This window comes from Diceros bicornis, chromosome 16 (genome assembly GCF_020826845.1).
Source record: "Diceros bicornis minor isolate mBicDic1 chromosome 16, mDicBic1.mat.cur, whole genome shotgun sequence".
NCBI classification, from domain to species: Eukaryota; Metazoa; Chordata; class Mammalia; order Perissodactyla; family Rhinocerotidae; genus Diceros; species Diceros bicornis.
Window position 1 is genome coordinate 41,427,663 of NC_080755.1, and position 21,448 is coordinate 41,449,110.

At 49.9% G+C, this 21,448-nt stretch overlaps 1 protein-coding gene across 1 annotated transcript in view; it reads left to right on the forward strand.

Moving 5' to 3' along the window:
• Window positions 1-21,448, forward strand: part of CTIF (cap binding complex dependent translation initiation factor) — a 288,430-nt gene that overhangs the window by 243,837 nt on the left and 23,145 nt on the right. Inside the window, exon 10 of the mRNA XM_058557072.1 lies at window positions 3,535-3,690. Coding sequence (XP_058413055.1) covers window positions 3,535-3,690 — 156 coding nt within the window. The remainder of the gene's footprint in view (window positions 1-3,534; window positions 3,691-21,448) is intronic.

Consider the following 21,448-nt stretch of genomic DNA (forward strand, 5'->3'; position numbering starts at 1 on the left):
AGGAAGATTGGCCGTGAGCTAACATCTGTTGCCAATCTTTCTCTTTTTGCTGAGGAAGATTGGTTCTGAGCTAACATCTGTGCCCATCTTCCTCTATTTTATATGTGGGATGCTGCCACAGCATGGCTTGATGAGCGGTGGATCAGTCCGCGCCCAGGATTCGATCCTGCGAACCTCAGGCCGCTGAAGCGGAGCTCGCGAACTTAACCACTACGCCACCAGGCTGGCCCCTAGATGAGATTTTTTAAAAACATTTGCTTGTGTAGAATGTCTTTATCTTGCTTTCACTCATAGCTGGGTGTGTTCTTTTCACCTCAAATATATGAAGATGTTGCCTCAATGTCTCCGAATTTTAACATCAAATATAGAAGTATAATGCCAATCATATTTTTGTTCCTTTGTAAGAAACCTAGCTTTTTTTTTTTCCTTCCTAGCTGTTTTTAGAATTTTTCCTTTTTCTTGAAATTAAAAAAGAAAATTTTCCTGCTAAGTATAGGTAGTGGGGGTCTGGAACATGGTGAACCCTTTTACCTGAAGAGTTAGCTCTTTTTTGTTTGTTTGTTTGTTTGTTTTGTTTTCAACTTAGTTTTTCTCTCTGTTCTCTTTTTGAAAACCTCTATAATTCACAGGTTAGATGTCCACTCTGTCTTCTTTATCATTTTCCTTCCTTTTTTTTTCCATCTATTTATCTTTGTCTTCAGCTTTATAGTCATGGAAGGGCTTACGTTCATTCAAGTTCTAGTATTGGGTGACCTTGATCAAGGCTTTTCATCTCTTTATGCCTCAGTTTCCTCCATTATAAAATGAGAATGATGATGCCTGCCCCTGCTCTGATCACAAGTTAATGAGGGTAGAACCACCGAAAGATTCCTGACTTCAAGACCAGCAGTACAGGGCCCTTTGCAGGCTCTGGGGTGACAGGCAAACTCATTCCTTCATTCACAAGTACCCAGAACACCACAGGGCAGCCCCTATGGGGGCTGCCTGCTCTAGGCTCTGTACTAAGGAGAAGATACAAAGCCATCGAAGGTGCTGGGTACCCACTACTTTTGAAGTCCCTGGCTAAACCCAGGAGACTCTTTGAGGGACCCTGCCCTGGCTCAGACTCCAGGATGGGAGACAAACAACAGGACCCCATGTACTGGCAAACCACAGTTGTACACAGGTAGACATTTCAGTGGGAAATGAGTGGAGAGGCAGGAGGCCTGAGGGGTTGGCATGAGACCCATGAGATCTATGGGCATGAGTAGACTTCCAGGGGACAGTCTGGACAAATGGCATAGTGGAAAGTTCAGACTGGGAGAGTGATTTAAAAACACCATTAAAAGGGTGGGGGAGCTTGGTCTCCAGTTGGCTTCAAATTTCAGCTCTGCCATTGCCACATAGCCATGGGCAAGTTGGGGAACTTCTCTAACCTCGGATTCACCATCTATACAGGGGGACAAAAATAGGACCTGCCTCATAGGCTCAGTGTGATGATTAAATGAGATGTTACCATTAAGATGCTTGGCCCAGCGTCTGGTCCACAGATAGTAGCTGTTGCTGCTGCTGCTGTTTTACATACACATACACACGCACACACTTCAAGCGGATGAAACTGAGAGTTATAAGCTGTGACCCAGGCTCATCAGAAGCTGGAACTGGAGGGACTTCTCTTAGAGGTCTTCTCCTCCAGCCCCTAATTTGCCAGCTGAGGAGGCTGAGGTCCCGTCTGCCCTTTTAGATTTCTAGATGCCACTTTCATCAGACACAAGGGACAGACATTAACCAAGTCATCTCTGAGGACCTTCCACCTCTGGAGATTCTGAGATTCTGGCATTGAGGAAGATGCTCAACCAAAATAAGCAGGGGGAGGGGTACTGGCCTGTGGGAATGGCCTGGGTCATGTTCTACAACCTGTTCCCTCCAAGACCCAGAATCTTAGTGTTATCTTTGAGTTTTCCCTTTCCGTCACCCCTATAACCCACCACTTAGCAAGTACTCTTTACCTTGTCTCTTGTCCCTTGTACCAATTCTGTATCAGTCAGCTATTGCTGCTTAACAAACATCCATAGAAACCTCAGTGACACACAACAATAAGCATGTATTTAGATTTTGTGTGTACAACTTGGCTGGGGGGTGAACTGGTCTAGGCTAGACTTGGGTGGGGCCTTGCTCCACATTTCTCTTACCACCCCACTGGGACCATTGGGCCTACCCAGAAATGGTCTTCTCATGATGATGGAAGAAGCATAAGAGAGTAAGCATAAATACTTAAGGCCTCTTAAGGCCTAGGATCAGAACCAGCACCCTGTCACTTCTGCCTCATTCTGTTGGCCAAAGCAAGTCATCTGGCCAAACCCAAAGACAAGGGGTAGGGGAAATATATTTCTGATCATCATCTAACCTACCAAAAATTCTTATTGTTCAATTGCCAGAGATTTCAGGTTTTTATTTCATTCTGCCTGGACTTCTATAGTATCCTCCTGCTTGGTCTCCACACCTCAGCCGTATTAACCTTCTAAAGAACACTGGTATGACCATGGCATTTCATGACCCACCCAAAGCCTTCCCTCCGACTGTCACACAGCACCCAGCTCCTTGGCTGTTTTCTGTTGTCCATACTCTAGCCCCACCTTTCTTTCCCAGCCCTGCTTCCTGTTTCTCCTCTCAACTCCACTGATGCTGGACCAGGCTGGGTTATACCTTCCTGTTCCCCAAACACCCAAGTGCCTTCCCTGTGCCTTCCCCTTTGTTGTCATCTTTCCCCCTGAAATATCCAATATTCCCATGTCCGAATCCTAGCTCTTTCAAGGCCCTGATTTCCAGTTGAAAGTAATAACTCCTACCTCTGAGCTCCCAAAGTCCCTTCATCTGGACCCTTCCAATGGCTTTGAATACCTTCTCCCTTGTATCGTAGTTATGAGTGAACATGTCTTATCCTGGCTCCTAGTGCAGTGCCTGGCACATAGTGGGGCAATAATATTTTTGACGATGAATGAATCAATGAATGAATACCTCTAATTTTCCTACTATCCTCTAGGCCCCTTGCGGTCAAGGGCTGTAGTTGTGTGTCTGGCCCAGTGCTGGGTCCAAGATGGACCTCAGTTGCCCATTGCCGACATGTACGGGGCAATGTTCTGGTTACCCGCCCTGATGTGGAGGGCATGATTTGAGGGTTAGCAGAGGGAGATAGTTTAGCCACAGGGAGTTGAATGGGGACCCTGATGACTCTAGGAAAGGTTTCATCTCCTCCTTCATCTCATTCCCCCCACCTCAGTATTGGGGTCAGTGAAGCAAGGCTGAGCGGTCCCCAGTCAGGGGACACCGAAGAAGAGGTGCTGTGGCCAAGGGTCAGGGTGGACTTGCTGCCCCCAGTGAGTCCCCAGCATTCATGCTTCAGCCACAGGTCACTCATCCCTGTCCTCATTGAACACATGGGGTTTACCAGTTGCCCAGGACTGACCCTTAGACAGCAGGCACTCAGCAGAGCAAGGTGGTGCCCAGGTCCTTTCTTCCCCGGCGAGGCTGACATGGTCTCTTGTGCCTCCGCAGAAGGACTTCACGGTGCGGGAGGAGCTGCAGCAGCAGGACGTGGAGCGCTGGCTGGGCTTCATCACCTTCCTGTGCGAGGTGTTCGGCACCATGCGCAGCAGCACGGGCGAGCCCTTCCGCGTGCTCGTCTGCCCCATCTACACCTGCCTCAGGGAGGTAAGAGACCCGCACGGCCTGCCCCCTGCCCTCCTGAGAGCGCCGAGCTGGAATGTCTGTAATCAAGTCATCTCAGATGCTCCAGGAAAGCAACAAGCCCCCCCAAAAGAAAGTATCACTAACTCAGACTGCAGTAATTGATAATCTAGAACACTGACTGCATAGAAGGAGCCTACAGTACGTATTATTTGAATGAATGGATCTTTGGACTGGATTGGTTTACCACTGAATTATTTATTTTAAAAAAATATTTGCTTCTAAATTTCATCTGAAAAAGAAATAAATAAGAATAACCAAGAAACTTTTGGGAAGCAAGAGGTTATGTTGCCCTACCAGGTGGTCTAACCCACTTTAGAGGGTCACGCTGGCTGCTCTTGGGATAGAATTGGAAAGGGCAACCATGGACGCTGGGAGCTCGTTTGGGGGCTGTTGGTGTCATCCAGTGAGAGGCTGGAGGCTCAGAACGCAGCCGTGAGAGTGGGGGGTGGTGGGGCTGCTGTTTGCATTCCAGTTATATTTTTGAGTTAGAACCAACAGGCCCTGCTGACGTGATATATAGAGAAGGGGGGAAGTGACACGGACTCCTCGTTACCAGCCTGGTGGCACCATTTTCTGGGATGACGAAGGCTGGAAGAGAAACAGAGTGGGGATGAAAACTAGGAGTCAGTTTTTTATGTTTGGTGACCTGTTGGAGCTGTCCCCAGGGAGCTGTCCCGCGGTTGCTGGGGTAGAAGTGTCTGAAAATCAGGAAGAGGTCAGCCCTGGGGACACGGGATTGAGTGTTGTGTGAAGTGTCAGTGAGTACCTGGTGCTCAAGGCTGAGGACTGGATGGGGTCACCCAGGGAGAGGGTGTAGATGGAAGAGAGGACAGGAGCCAGCCGGAGGCGGGAAGGAGGAGGCGGCAGGGAGGAGGCAAGCCAGGAGGTCAGAGGAGGCTCCAGGAGAGCTCCAGAATCATCACAGCGCTCCGTCAAGGGAGCGGGAGGGGGGCCAGCCGGCACTGCTCATGTGCTGTCCCCTCCCCCTCAGCAGCTGGTCCCAGGATGAAGGGAGGAGCAGCCTCTGTGGAATCTATAGGACCAGGACAGAGACATGGGCTGGGTTTGGCAACAAGGAGATCGAGGGGCCTGTGGTGTCAGTGGAGTGAGCACACAAGCCACACTGGGCCGCACTCGGGAGTCGGTGGGGTGAAGGTGTGAGTGTGGACAAGTCTTTGGAAAAGCGTTTCTGGGAGAGGCGGCAGGGAAAGGGGAGGTATGGGGTCAAGGGACATTTTTGTGTTTTTGAAAGAAAAGAGGTAACAGAGCAATTTCAGAGAAGAGAGGGGGTATTGGTAAGTGTTTTTGAAGCATCCCCTTATAAGACAACAGCGTGCTTGTTCGAGACCGTGTGGATGCTCATGAAAGGAGAGCGCACAGGCCTCTCGTGAGCACTTTGTGAACCCGTGAGCCTCTGCCACCCCACATAGCCAAACATGTTTCTTAACAAATGCGACTTATGTCCTGGATTCAGACAATGACCTCTCCCAACTTTATTTCACTCTCAAATGTCTTAAGCTCAGAAGCAGCACCCGCAGGGGCCATAGCTTTGCCGTTTGTGTCCCTTTGCAATGATTTGGAGGCAGGGGGCTGGCCCGGATGGCCTCTTGGGGTCCTTCCATCCCTGCCTGAGTTGCCTTGGGCCCCTGACAACCCAGCTCAAGGCGGGGAGCAGCACTGTTCTAGGGCAGTGACCTGGAGTGCCCCAACACGCTCCCTCTGCGTGATCTGGGCACCTCCTGGTGTTGCCGTCACCTGCTCCCCCGAGAAGGAAGAGGGCTACAGCTGAGCCCTGGCCCTGGCCACTGGGACACTTCTAATACTGCCTGAGGGGGTGCAAACTTTCTGGTGTGAGATCCGGAAGGTGCCAGGAGATCTGCACAGACCCGAAACAGGGAGCCTCTCCTAACGCACGCTTGTTAGATGCATTAAACGTTTCCGGACGGTTTCACCAACACAGACCCCTGCCATGCCCATGGTAAACTTGGAGAGTAAATAAATCATCGATGGCTTTCACCATTTTGTAAAAGAGGAGACGAGATCCCCGTGTTCCAAGCTATATGCCTGAAGCCACATAGTGAGATGATTCAAAAGCTTGAGCCCAGGGGCCAGGCGGCTGCCTGGGTTCAACTCCTGCCTCCACTGTGTTTTAGCTGTGCCGTCTTGGGGGAGAGTTCACCTGCTCTGAGCCTCATCTGTAAAGGGGGATGATGCTGCTTGCTCTGCAGGGATTTGGGGAGGAAGACATGGCATGGAGAGAGTGCTAAGTGCACTAGGGCAACTAGGTCAGAATGTGGAAGAAAATGCCCAGGGGACTGGTTCTGGGGCAGGGCAGCTCTCAGAGAGCTGGGCATCTGTCCTCCAGTCTGACTTAGGGCCTGGGCACATGCCCAATCTTAAAGGGGCACAGGGACTCACTGCCCTGCCCAGGCACACAGTTGGTCCATGCCAGAGCTGGCCTGGAGCTCCTGAACTCCCGATCCCAGGCTTTTTCCAGTAGAGAACTTGACTTCCCCAAAATAGGTCTTAAGAAAGATGGGACATAAAGCGGTGCCCTCTCAGTCCCTTTGGAGAGACTGTACGTTTCGCAGCCCCCTGGACACCTCTTCATTCTTAGAGTCAGTTGCTTCTTCCCCTACTCATACCCAGGCCTGACTGACATGCCCAAAGCAGGTAGAGTCAGCTCTAGGAAGTTTCTAGAAGCCAAAGGCAGTGTTGCTGCCTCCCTCCATGCTGGAAAAGTTTAGGCTTTTCCCCTGGGGCCATGCAGATGGCTGACCCCAAATCTCCAGGGCCCGCCCCACCCTGGGGTCCTCCCAACTCCCAGAGCCGCCCCCGGGTGGCATTTCCAGCTGCCCTCTAGACCTCTAGACACATCCAGGTCAGGCCTCAAGCCTGTCCAACAAGATGTGGCTGGAGCTGCACCCCAGGGCCCTCCTGCCCAGTCTGGGTCTTCGTGTGAGCCCAGACCCTCCCTTCCTGCCTCCCTGCGGCCAGGCAACAGCCCCGGAACCACCTCCTCTCATGGTCAATGGGCCACCTACTCCATCCTCTGCTTCTCCACCGCCCCCCATGGCCTCCCCTGCTCACTCCTCTTTCCTCGATTCCCCTGAGTCAGATACAAACCCACGGGCCATCTTGGTGTGACGAGTCTCATTTAGAACAAACCTAAGGGTAAGATACACAATCCTCACAGCCCAGCCCCAGTCTCGGGGTCCTCATGCTCACAGAGGCCACCTTCACTGGACCTAGGACTCACTTGGCCTCCGGGCCCCATCAGACTGGAGGAGCCCAGCTCGCTGAGAGCCACCCTGCCCTAGAACCAGTCCCCTGGGCATGTCCTTCCACACTCTGACCTAGTTGAATTAACCGTTTTCTCGGTTACCCAAGCTTAAAACCTTGCACTCCATCCTTGGAATCTCCCTCTTCCTGGCCCTGACATCTCCTCCCAGGCCCAGCTCAAGTCACCTCTTCTGGGACGCTCTCCTGCCCCCGCCCCCAGCAGAGCACACAGGCAGCTCTCTCCTCCGCAGGGCAGGGCACTCCATCCTTATAGCTCCCTCCTTTTCACATCGCCTGATAGTGGTATTTAATAATGATAACAGCACATTGCACCACGTGGAAGGCATTGTCCAAAGCATGTCATGCGTTCTTTTCTCTTTTAACTCTGACAACACCCTGAAGATTATCATCCCCATTTTCCAGAGAAGAGAGGGGTCAGGCAGCTTGCTCAGGGCCACACAGCCAGCAGGCAGCAGAGTCAATATTGGAATCCAGGTCTGACCACCGGAGTCCCTGCTCCTAACCATCCTGCTACACTGCCCTGCAAGCAGAGCAGCAGCTACTCTTGTTCTAGTCTCTATTCGTAACCTGCTCCGTGGCAGAAGCCAAGTAGATCTTTGTGGAATTAATTCTGCTTTTGCCATAAATAACATGTGCCAGTCAGAGATCCTTCTTCGAGGGACAGAGAAGAATAATTTTTAGTGAGCCCTTTTATTCTGTAAGAGCAAAAGTTTTCTGCCAAGATGGTTTTCAAAACAACTGAAGAGAATTATTGGTGACCCGAAGCTGCATGAGTCTCCTTGCTCTCCTGTTTACCTCTCATATTTGCCTCACGAGCTCTTTTTAATTTCTTAATGTTTTTTAAATTTTATTGTGTTAAGAATACTCAACATGAGATCTACCCTCTTAACAGATTTTTAAGTGTACAGTACAGTATTGCTGTCTCCAGGCACACTGTTGTACAGCAGAGTTCTAGAATTTATTCAGCGGGCATAACGGAAATTTTGTACCCCCTGACTAGCAACTCCCCATTCTCCCCTCCCCCAAGCCTCTGGCAACCATCATTCTATTCTTTGCTTCTATGAGTTTGACTATTTTAGATACCTCATATAAGTGGAAATATGCTTATTTGTTGTTCTGTGACTGGCTTATTTCCCTCAGCATAATATCTTCCAGGTTCATCCATGTTGTGGCATATGGCAGAATTTTCTTCTTTTTTAAGGCTGAATAGTATTCCACTGTATATATATATACCACATTTTTTAACCTATTCATCTGTCAGTGGACATTTAAGTTGTTTCCACATCTTGGCTACGGTGAATAGCACTGAGATGAACATGGGAGTGCTAATATCTCTTTGAGATCTTGATTTCAATTCTTTTGGATAAATATCCAGAAGTGGGATTGCTGGATAATGTGGTAGTTCTATTTTTAATTTTGGGGGGAACCTCCCTGTTTTCCATACAGCTGTACCATTTTGCATTCCCACCAACAGTGCACAAGAGTTCTAATTTCTCCACATCCTCACCAACACTTTTTGTCTTTTGAGTTTTGTTTTTTTTTTTTTATAATAGCCAGCCTAACAAGTGTGATTTGCATTTCCCTGATGATTAGTACATTGAGCATCTTTTTATATACCTGTTGGCCATTTGTATGTAGTCTTTGGAAAAATGTCTATTTAAGTCCTTAGTCCATTTTTTAAACCCAGTTATTAGGTTTTTTGCTATTGGGTTGTAGGGGTTCCTTATGTATTTTGAAAATTAATTTCTTATCAGGTACATGGTTTGCAAATATTTTCTCCCATTCTCTGGGTTGCCTTTTCACTCTATTGATCATTTCCTTTGCTGCACAGAAGCTTTTTAGTGTAATGTAGCCCCACTGGTCTATTTCTGCTTTTGTGCTCTTGGTGTCACATCCATGAAATCACTGCAAAGGCCAATGTCATGAAGCTTTTCCCCTATGCTTTCTTCTAGGAGTTACGGTTTCAGGTCTTATGTTTAAGTCTGTAATCCTTTTTGAGTTGATATTTCTGTATGGTGTAAGATAAGAGTCCAGTTTCATTCTTCTGCATGTGAATATCCCATTTTCCCAGTACCATTTGTTGAAGAGACTATCCTTTTCCCATTATGTTTTCTGGGCACCTTTGTCAACAATCAGTTGACCATATATGCATGGATTTATTTCTGGGCTCTCAATTCTGTGCCATTGGTTTATATGTCTGTTTTAATTACTGTAGCTTTGTAATATATTTTGAAATCAGGCTGTGTGATGCCTCATGATTTGTTCTTTTTCAAACTGTTTCAAGATTGTTTTCGCTATTTGAAGTCTTTTGTGGTTCCATATGAATTTTAGAATTGTTTTTTCTATTTCTGCAAAAAACGCCATTGGAATTTTGATAGGGATTGCATTGAATCTGTAGGTCACTTTGAGTAGTATTGACATTTTAACAATATTAAGTCTACCAGTCCAGGATCAGGAACAAGACAAGGGTGCCTACTCTCACCACTACTACTCAGCATGGTACTAGAAGTCCTAGCCAGAGCAATTGGCAAGAAAAACAAATAAAAGGCATCCAAATCAGAAAAATAGAAGTAAAATCGTCTCTGTTTCCAGATAGCATGATCTTCTATAGAGAAAACCCTAAAGACTCCACAAAAAAAGACTGTTAGAACTAATAAATGAATTCAGTAAAGTTGCAGGATACAAAATCAACATACAAAAATCAATTGCATTTCTATACACTGATAACGAACTATCTGAAAAGGAAATTAGGAAAATGATCCCGTTTACAATAGCATCAGAAAGAATAAAACACTTAGGAATAAACGTAGCTAAGGAAAGGAAAGACTTGTACACTGAACACTACAAAATATTGATGAAAGAAATGAAGGAAGATACAAACAAATGGAAAGACATCCCTCGAGCTCTTTTTTAATAGCATTCTAAGGACCCCGTCATCCTGCCGAGGTCCTCAGCCAAACCGTGACTGTGAGGGTTCCACACAAAGGAGGTGTGTAATAAGTGTTTGTGGCCTGAGCTGAAGGTGTTGTCATCCCCCACCTCAGCGGAAGCTGACCTGCCAAGCTTCAGGTCTGGCTCACCGAGCACCATCCTCCCCACTCTGCCTTTTCCTGACCCTACAACACTCTCTCGGCCCCCTCCTCTCCTCTGTCACCTCTGTGACCCAGTGGTGATTTTGCTAGACTCCTCCTGGTTATCACTGAATGCTTCTCTCTGGGCCCCTGACTTCAAGAGCTTTGTCAAAAATTCCTCTGGCAGGGGATGCTGGAGTGGTTTTAACCCTTTACACCTGTTTCTTCTGAGCAGACTTTCCCGGCACCGGGGGCCTGTTTCTCTCCACTCCCTCTCATCCTTTCTCTCTCCATTCCAATGCCCCCAGCGCATCTCTACCGCTGATTGCCATCCTCCTGCCCTCTTCTGAGTCTGGCAGCCATAGCCAGAGGTCAGGACTGGAGGAAGGGAGGGGGTGCCTCTGTCAGTAACCTGTCATCCCTCTGCACCCCGCTCTGACCCCAAGCAACCTCTCCCTCTGCTTGGCTCGCTTGCTCTCATCGCCCCCAGGCCCCAGAAACCCCTTCCAGAGGATGGGCAGGGAGGGAGCAGGTGCCTCTGAAGAGTGTCTCGGAGGGGCACCCCCACCCCGCCCCCTGGGATGCAACTGGCTGGGCTCCTGGAGAAAGCCGGCAGGCGTGGGCTGGGGAGGAGAACACAGAGGGCAGCAGTCAGGCTTCTCAGGAAATGAAATTGCTCCATGCAACAATGAGAGAGCTACTTTTTTAACTTTTTGCGTGAGCGTGCATTCAATTGCTCACATTGTTTTGGCTCCAGGGGAAATCTGACCTCGGAAAAGACTGAGATGAAGTGGGTATGGGTGGAGATCCTCTGCTATTTCACAAGGCTAAGGGAGTCAAGCAGAACATTCTTCAGTGGTACCTTTCCAGTGGGACCATGACTCCCTTCCCGAGAACGGGACGGGGGGCTGCGTTCAGCTGCCCAGCTGGGGCCAGGGCAGGGCCTGCTGTGGCCAGAGGAGGCCGAGGTTGACTGTGCCTGGGGTACCGATGGGCCCTAACAGGGAACGGAGATTTGAAATTATCCTCCATCCAGCCCAGAACTCTTGATCCTGCATCTTAGGAAGCTTTTACAAAATTCCAGGCCCCTCCTTCAACTATAATCGGTTGACTTTCTGGGGATGGGGTTTGAAGGGGGAAAAAAAAGATTTAAGCTCTCCGTGTGACTCCAGTGTGCAGCCGAGGTTAGGAAACATGAGTAGTTGCATCTCAGGTGCATTTAGTGGGCAGGCATGGAGGAGCAGGGAGCGCTGTGGGAGGGCACAGCTGGAGGAGCCACAGAGACCTGAGTTTGAATCCCAGCTCTGCCACTTACTAGCTGGGGGGCTTTAATCTAATTCGTTCATCTTTCCGAACCTCAATTTTCTATCTGTAACATGGGAATCATGGGAATAATACTCACTCTGCAGGTTTAAGCCTGAAAATAAGTGAAATGTTCATGTAAAACATGTGGCACGTGACAGCCCGTCAGTGAGCTAACACATTGGGTATTTCTGTTGAAAGCAAACTGTATTCCAGGCATCGCTCAAGAGAAGTATCACACTGCAGACAGGCCCAGAAAGTAAGGTCCATTCTCCTACCTGGGCACCAAGGCCCCCCACAAACAAACACAACCCCCCTTTCCTGGGGAACTTCTCATGAGTCCTCTATGGTTCCAGCCACACTGTTCCCGTTGTACTTCAACAGAAGGCCTCTCGCATTCTTCCTGCCTTGAGGACGAGCTTCCTCCTCCTCCTGCCTGACCCTTGCCCACCTTCAAGCCCACTCGCAAGTCCCACCACATCCCGCCCTGAGTTACTCCTCTCGGAACATCCTATAGAACCAGTGTCCACACAGGGCTACCGATGCCTGTTCTCTGGACATGTCCTTTGCCAGGTGGTTGTATTAATGCCTTGTGACCTCTTCTTGGTTGCTTTGAGATCATTTCAATCTTTCCTTGGTAACTGGGAGGAGGCTAGGCCTCATCTCTCACGTCACCCCAACTGCATTTTGCTCACGACTCTGTGTTCATTCGTCAGCAGTAACTTGGTTTAAGATGATGCTACTTTCTTATTGAACTGCAGAGTTTCCTAGTTGTACTAGAAGGAGGGAGTATGAATTGTGATCCTTCCCCAAAAGGCGTACAATCCACTTGTCTACCACATCCACAGAAATTAAGCACCCAGGAACATTTATGATGGGTTGTACAAATATTGGGGGGGAGTTTAGGGGTGTGGGCAGCTACTGGGGACAAAGGGGAGGGAGAGCTAGAGCTTAAGGGTAAGCAGGCTTTGGACAGGTAGGCGGAGAAGGAGAAAGTCCTCCGGGAAGAAAAGTTTTAGCGGAGACATGGAGGCCAGAATAAGCGTGGCCCATCTGTGTCGGTGTGGGAGAGAGAGGGCCTTATGGGTGAGTTATGGGCCCACACTGGCTCCCAGCGAGGCATTCTGGTGGACACAGGATAATAGAACCTCTGAAAGTTTTTAAGCCACAGAGCAACACCATGGAAAGTATAAAGGAGAGTTTATTTATTCATTCAACAAACACTGAGAAAAATGCTACTTCTTTATTGAGCCGAAAAGTCTCCTAGACACATTTCCTGGTGGAAATGTGCTGAGATAACAAAGTCAGATAAGTCTGGGCATTCCCTGGCCAGAGGGACCCGTGGGTAACTCAGTGCACAGTGGAAAATGCAGAGCTCAAAATAAGGTGAGAGTGGGAAGCAGGAATGTGGGAGCCCAGATGGCAGACGAAACAAGGAGATCTGCCTGGCAAGGGCATCTGAGCAGAGAACAATCCTCGACTCCTGTCATCTCTAAATTTGTTCTTACTATAACAGTCAATCAAAAAGACTAAGCAGGAAGTGAAAGGCTATAATGAAGCTTGAAAATTCAGGAGAACCTTTCTCCATGAACAGTTTATTCCAGCCCTAATCTTAGGCACAGACCCCGCCTGGAATGTTCCTCTGAGAATGTAGCCTTCCCGGGGGCAGGTACACAGCTCCTGGGCACTGGTTTGGCTGTGAGTTCCTCCAGGTCCAGCAGCTGCTGCTATGAATACCCCAGCTTAAGCAACCATTCCTGTAACCTCCGCCAAAATAACTCCCCACAGTTTTGTCCCCTCCGGAGCTGTCGTCCCCCTCTTCCACTTGGTGGCCAAGTCACTCTATGGTGTGATGCCCCTGACCTGCTCAGACAGCCCCCCCCCAAAACACCCACACACAAACACACTGATGCTCCCCCATCTGAAGCTTCGGGATCTTTGACCTCCTCAAGATAGAACTCCAATCTCTCCTCCACCTCGACTCCCAGACCCTCGACCAACCCCCACCCTGTAACTGTTCTGCTTCCTTAGCCAGACTCTGCAAACTGAAATGTGAAATTTGAAGCCAGTGTTCCCCTTAGCAACCATGGTAACACAGGATCTGATAGAGAGCCTGGAGTTATAAAAATACCAGCTTCCACCAGACACTGGTTTCCAAAGGGAAACCAGTCTCCACGCCAGAACCGTTTTTAAACAGTCTTAAAACTCAAGAGATTTCCAACCCCATCTCAGCATGGCTTCAGGAGGACATCTCTTCAATTCCCTTTCGGAAGGCGGTGGTCGTTGCAAGCTTTAGGTGTTTTCTCTAAAATTTAGAGATTCAGAGAGGATGTGGCTCTCTGAGAATTAGGTAGCCATATAAAGGATATATAGGTAGGAGCAGTTTTTCTTAAACAGCAGCTTTTCGGCATTTTTGAAAAGTTTAGGTTGAATTGCCGCCAGTCTTTCCAGTTCCATTCCAGGGAGTCCTCAGCGCCATCAATCCTCCTAATTATAGAGGGGATATGATTTGATCTCTCTCTCTTCATTGAAAACAGTTTTAATTAACATAACCATTTTCTAGCAGGAATTCTACGTTTAAGGCCTCGGGTGGGGAGGTAAGAGATAGAGTTGTCTAAACTTTTCTGCTCAGGACCAAAAGCAAAAGTCCTGCATCTCCGCCCCCCACCCCCCTCCCCCCCCACTCCTCCCCCCCACCCCCCTCCCCCCCCACCCCTCCCCCCCACCCCCTCCCCTCCCCCCCCCCCCCCCCTCCCCCACGGACGCCCCCTCCGCACGGCCCGCGGACGGAGCTCTAACTCTCCCTGCTTATCTCGGCGCCGCCTGCAGGGGCCGCCTGGCCTTGCGGGGTGGGGTGGGGGGCTCTTCCAGGAGGCAGGGGCCTCCCCCGCCCCAGTCTCCAGACCCTCCTCGGCAGCCCTGGGCGGACTCGCTCTCCTCCCCCCCTCCCGGCTCCCCTCCGCGTTCTCCTCCTCCTTCCTCGTATCTCCTGGGGCCATGCCTTGTAATTTTGAAAAATATTCCAACTCAGTAATTAATGTCTGAACTTCAAGGGGCCCCTGCTTTCTGCGGAGTGGCGCTGAAGGCGGGCGGGGACTGGGAGGAGCTGAAGGCTGTGGCAGGGAGGGCCTGGGTGCGATTTTTTTCTAAGCTGGCGAAGGACGGTAGACGATAAATTGTTTCTTGCTGGTGTTGTGTGTACAAGATACACACACACATATACATATACACGTGCACGTGCATCCGTCTAGATTTTTAAATCCTTTGGGTTTAAAAATAATAATAAGATGCCCCCCTCCCCCCCTCCCCCTCAGTGGCGGTTTCCCAGTAGGCTGATGTCAGAGTCTGCTCAGCCAATTTGGGAGCACGAGGGGAGAGACAGGCTGGGGCACTTTCCGAGGGTGTAGGTCCGGGTGGGGAGATTGGCTGGGAGGGAGATGGAGTGACCTATATATTTAGAAGATAAGAACCCAGGCTCTGTGGGGGTGAAAAATGGCCATCAGTAACTTCAGATAACCCAGAAATCAAAAAAACAAAGTCTGCCTGTTTCCCACCCACAGGGAGGATGTAAGTGGCCTCACTGAAGCCTGGCCTGGACCCCCCAGTGCCCCCCATCAAATGCTTCCCCATGGTTTGCCCATCATCCCCCCCCCCCCTCGCGGCCTTCATGCCTCCTTCGGGTACCCTCCACCCAGCAGGATGCCATGCGCTGGGTGGGTTGCAGGGGCCTGGGCATGAGCATGCTGTGCGTGGTCCCTGCCCTGCAGAGCCGCTGTCTACTGGGAAGGAGAAGGGAAAACACCAAGTGCCCTGTGCTGGGAGCTGGTGCCTAAGTCACATACAACTCTCTCCAGGACCCGCACTGATCTTTCTTCTTTAACTTACTCCAGCTCTCTGGACCATGTAAGTTCAGCAGTTGATGACACCCCACTCGATGCTGTCCTAAGGTTTCCACAGCCCTTGTTGGTCCAGGCCAGACGTGGTTGGGAACCACTTTTTCTCGTGTTTTCTGTCCACCTCTAGGCATAGCTAGAACCTAGTTTCTTACTGATGGCTCCATTATCACTGCCACCACAACGATCAGCAGGTAGCAGGTGGCCTGGGCCAGGCCCTATGAAAAGAAACTACCAGGATCAGCCTTTATTTGTAGCCAGAAGAGAAGGGTCCCCAGGGAAGAAGGTGGACTTCGGAGCGCGACAAACTCGAGCAGCTCACCCTCTCTGGCTCTCAGTTCCTTGTGGGGCCGAGGGTTAAACCTCATTAGTAGATTTGCTAATTACAAATTGACTTCCTCCCTTCTCTGTAGCAGGACACACAAAACAGATATGAAAAACAAAAGACATGGAGTAAAGGGATCAGTCAGCAGCATATTTATATCAGGTAAAATGAAGTGCGTCTTAATGAGGAAAAATGTAAAGGAACACAGGAAAGTCAGTCTCGGGGCCTTTGCCTTTGTCATTCCTTCTGGGAGAATGCCCTTTGCCAGGTGTCCTTCCAGGATGTCACTTCCTCAGAGGGACCTTCCCTAACCACATCCCCACAGCCTGCTTTCTTTTCCTTTCTTTTTTTTTTTTTTTTTGATGAGGAAGATTAGCCCTGAGCTAACATCTGTTGCCATTCCTCCTCTTTTTGCTGAGGAAGATTGGCCCTGGGCTAACATCCGTGCCCATCTTCCTCTACTTTATATATGGGACACCTGCCACAGCATGGCTTGATAAGCGGTGCATAGGTCCGCGCCTGGGATCTGAACCTGCGAATCCCGGGGTGCCAAAGCGGAGCGCGTGAATTTAACCACTACGCCACCAGGCCAGCCTCGCTTTCTTTTTCTTCATACCCCTCACTTGTTTCTGGCTTTACCAGAGAATTTTCTTTGTTAATCTGCTTGTTTTCTGTCTCCCCAGCTGGCATGGAAACTCTCTGAAGGCAGGGAATGTGTCTCTTCTCTTCATGGCTATAGCCCAGTGCCTAGAACAGTACCTGGCATAATAGCTGCTCAATAAATACTTGTTGAATAAATTAATGAAATAGAGTGTCTAGACTGAGCAGAGCGGGAGACAGTGGTCACCCATCTGGAGTTAATCTGGGAAGATGTCTCAGAGGAGATAAATCCAGAATCCTTGAAGAGGTGAGGTGAGCCAGCAGGTGGGCTGGCTGGTAGGGGTCCCTGGGGATGGACTCGGAATGGGAGAGGGAAGAGAAACACTCACCCCAAATCAAACTCAAAGGAAGCAGTTTGTGCTCCCAGTACAAGTGAACCGGCTCAAAAACTGCAGTCAGCCAGTGAAGCTGCTTGTATTCTGTCCCCACCTTTCACTCCAGTGAAGTGGTCTTTTCTTGACTTCAGTCTGCCAAGCTTCATATGAGATTTAACTGGTCTCTCCGAAGTCAAAGTCCCGAGGGCCACAATCATGAGGAGAAGTTGGGGGGCTGGGGGGGGGCTTCTGGCACAGAGTCACGGATGGAGAGCCATGGGGAAGGGGTGACTGAGGGGCCCCTAAGTAGCACCTGCTGTGTGCCGTGCCGGCCGTCCTCTGGGCCTGGAGGTGCAGCAGAGCAGCAGAGCCTTCCTCTCCTGTCCCCCCATGAGGAGGAGAAGGAGTGAGGAGGATGCCCAGGGCACAAGAGGGTGCTGTGGGGGTTGAGAAGAAGGTGGGAGCATGGCACAGGAGGTGGGAGAATGGAGCAGGTGGGAGAGGACACGCACAGTCACAAACATTGAGGACAACCTCTTAGCCCTTAATCTCAGCACAACCGCAGAGGTGGAGCAACATGTCCAGTACAATATAACGGGAGCCACCGTGTCATTGTGCATTTTCCAGTAGCTGCATTTTCTAAAAGGGACAGGTGAAATTAATTTTAATATCTTTTATGTTATCCAATATATCTAAAGAATTATCATTTCAACATGTAATCAACATGAAAAAGCATCAATGACATAGATTTTATTTTTTTTTTTATAAATTTATTTATTTATTTATTTTCCCCCCAAAGCCCCAGTAGATAGTTGTATGTCATAGTTGCACATCCTTCTAGTTGCTGCATGTGGGACACGGCCTCAGCATGGCCAGAGAAGCAGTGCGTCGGTGCGAGCCCGGGATCCGAACCCAGGCCGCCAGCAGCAGAGCGCACACACTTAACCGCTAAGCCAGGGGCCGGCCCTATGACATACATTTTATATTCTTCTTTTTTTTGTACAAAGTCTTTGAAATCCAGTGTGTATTTTGCACTTAAAGCACCTCTCCATTCGGCCTAGGCACATTTCAAGTGCTCACGACCACATGGGGCTGGTGGCTACAGTACTGGACAGCATACGTCTGGAAGCTAGCTTCTGGAATCTTTGGGCTTTTAGAACAGTTCTGGATCCCACGAGTATCTGGATCCTCAATGTCTCAAAAGTATTTTTTATAGGGGCCGGCCCGGTGGCACAAGCGGTTAAGTGCGCGCGCTCCACTGCGGCGGCCGGGACTCGCCGGTTCAGATCCTGGGCGCGCACCGACGCACTGCTTGTCGAGCCATGCTGTGGCGGCGTCCTCCCTTAGAGGAAGATGGGCGCTTGATGTTAGCCCAGGGCCAATCTTCCTTGGCTAAAAGAGGAGAATTGGCATCAGATGTTAGCTCAGGGCTGCTCTTCCTCACAAAAAAATAAAAGAAAATGTATTTTTTATAGCTTCTCTCTGAGCACCCAGAAACAAAGGAAAGTGGTTTGAGCTGAAACCACAGGCAGTGGGCTGGTGTTGGTCGAATGGCTGGACCTCCCTGGTGGGGTCTGCAAAAGGCAATCCTTTTGACCCCAAAAAGAAGAAAGGTGGGGAGAGTGAAAGAAGGGGCAGAAACGGTAAGAGAAGAGGCAAGCATAGAAAGGGGAACAGAAAGGCAGTGGGCGGTAGGAATGACGGACTGCATGACAGAGCTAAGAACAGCATCCACAGACCGAGGCAGGGCGGCCCTGGGAGGGCAGGCAGCTGCCAGCTCCTCCCCACAATGGCCAAACAGAAATCATGGCCCAGGACGTGGAAGGCACAATTAGCTCATTCTTTCATTGCCCTTCTGATTACACTGTTGTTCTCAGGACTGCCATTTCTGTAATTAAGACCTTGTCCCTTACTCAGAGGTATTGAAATATAAAAGTATTTGCTGAATCTGGTTTCCCAGGGTTAAAAGCCAGACTTAGGAAACGCAAACACACTTGTGGAAATGCAAACACACATTCGCTGACTAATTATCCTTTAATTAAGGCCGAAGTCCTGCTTAAAACAATTAGCTCTGGGAATTGAACAGTAGGGACAACTCCTGTTCTTGCTAATTGTTCTCCCCTGATAGCCGGGATACGGCCAGTCTGGGGGGAAGGGGGAACGGAAGGGAATGAATTAGTCTGCTGCTTTTGGTCTGGACTGGACCGCACTCTGCTTGGTTTGGAAACGTTAGTCAGAGGAGAGTTGGAGGTGTGGGGAAGAGCAAGGAGGATGTGGTTTGGGCAAGGGGAGTCGAGAGGCTGCCCCAGGCTTGGACACCGGCCATGGGAAGTCTCAGAAGCTACTGCTGGCCACAGTGAGGTGGCTTGCCTGGCTGGAGCTGAGGGTGTGGGCCAAGGATTAGCTGACTGGAAAGCAATTAGATGAGGTGGGGCTGGCTGGGAAAATACCTGGAATCCCAGGGCTAGAGTTGAGACTTGCTTGGGTACCGCCGCAGGCAGGAGGCCTCGTGGGCTCCGGGAGTGGAGCTACCGCTGATGAGGATGGCTGCCACTGGGCCACTGGGCCACAAGCCTTTTTTTGCCTCTTGCCGTTGGGGAGAAGTGGATTCTAGAGTTTGAGGTATCGGGGAGTCTGGGAAAGAGGCCCTTTTCCTGGTTACCACTTCCTCTCTCCAAATGTCTCCTCCACCTCAGTTTCCCTGCTCCCCTCCCTCCACCCTTCCGCAGACTCCCAGGACGTTCCTAAGGCCTGGGGGGCCATCGGATATCCTCCCCCTTCCCTAGGTAGGAAGGATGTGTATGTAGGGTGTTACCCTTCCAGGGACTTTTTGAAAGGAGAGCTTGGAAGAGAAAAATGTATGCCCCAAAGGAAAAAAAGATGCTCCGGGTTTCGGAGGGGTAGGGGAAGTGACTGACCCCTCCGATGAACCCTTTCTCCAGAAAATACCCCCATGCATAAAGCTTGCAGAGAATCCCTGGAGCCTGTCCTCTGGGGGGCTTCTCAGTTGAGAGCCCCTGCTCTAGAAGTGGAATTTGGGTTTTCATACAGGCAAATGGTCAGAGGGGCCTTCCAGACCGCCCTCAAAGCAATTGTGTAAAGGATTCCCAGGGCTGACCCAGGACACATTAGGACTCCCACAGACTCCAGAAGCCCCTGAGAGCTCACTTTTTTTTCTGCCAGAAGGAATCCTAGCTCATACACAGCCCTCCTCGCCTCCCTCTCCCCTCGCCCCCCGCTCCTCTCCCCTTCACACTCTCCATAGATCAGAGGTCAGTCAGCACACTTCTATAAAGGGCCAGACAGTAAATATTTTAGCTTTGCAGGCCAAGAGGGAAAATCGAATTTAACCACATCCCTGCGATTTGTACTACACTGGGCAACAGTGCGCAGCAAATGAGAACAGTTTCTCTAGAAACTACTCAACTCTGCCTTCGTAATGGGAAAGCAGCCGTAGATGATATGTAAATGAACGAGAGTGACTGTGTTCCAACAAAACCTTATTTATGGACACTGAAATTTGAATTTTATATCACTTGTATGTGTCACAGAATATTATTATTCTTTTGATTTTTCCCCCAGCTATTTAAAAATGTAAAAACTATTCTTAGCTCACGAGCCTCTAAAAAGCAGGCTGGGGGGGCCAGCCCAGTGATGTAGTGGTTGGGTTCCCATGCTCTGCTTCGGCGGCCTAGGGTTCACGGGTTCAGATCCCAGGCGCAGACCTACACACCACTCCTCAAGCCATGCTGTGGAGGCGTCCCACATACAAAAAAATAGAGGACGACTGGCACAGATGTTGGCTGAGGAACAAACTTCCTCAAGTAAAAGGGGGAGGATTGGCAACAGATGTTAGCTCAGGGTCAATCTTCCTCACCAAAAAAAAAAAAAAAAAGCAGTCTGTGGACCAGATTTGGCCGCTGGGCTGTAGTTTAGCGACCCCCATCTAGATCTGTGGTTCTCCACTGGGAAAGTACCCTCCAGGCACTGTCGATGCACATTAAATTGAGAGTCACTGTCATAAAGGAGAGTTTGCAGTTTCTCAGAAGGTGCTGATGCTGCCTGTAGGAGGACCACATGCTAGACTGGATGGAGCTCTAGTCTAACCTCCATCCCCATTTTACAGATGACAAAACTGAGGCTCAGAAGTGACGAGCTCTATCATATGAACCCAGGGAGAGGCTTCTTCGTCCCAGGATGCAGAGCTGAGTGGTTTCCTATCTCTAGCCACCTTCAGAGATCTGCCCTGCCAGCTCACACTGCCCGAGGCGCTAGCCGAGACACAGGAAATGTGTATGTGTCCCCTGGAGTCCCAAAGTGGCAGGGCCCTGGTGAGTCATTTCCCATGAGTGGAGACGATGTGCACTGAGGCATCCCCATGCCGCCAGTCAGCTCCCTCCTGACCACCCTGCCGTGCGCTTCAGAGAAACTCCCTGCCAGCTTCGGGGCCCTGCAGGCTGGGGACAAGAGGGGAGCTGAAGGCCCCCTCCGTGAGAAGGGAAATGGAAAGAATGAGGGCTTGGACATCAGATTACATGATTTTGAATCCCACACTGTTGGTCCTAGCTGGGACCTGAAGCAAGTTACTTAACCTCTTTCAGCCTCAGTTTTTCCATCAATAAAATGGGGAAACAGCTCCTACGTCTGCAAGGTTGCCAAAAGGATTAGTGACCACATCTGTCAAGGGTCTGGCACATAGTGCAGAACGTTTGTGGTATCTTTAGTGGCCACCCTGACATTATGCCTTAACCACAGAGATACCCAGCCACAGCCTGGACAGCCAGAGAAAAAGGCTACTTGATCTTCCTGGCAACACACAAGCCCGTGACTGTGTTGATGTCCTTATGGAGG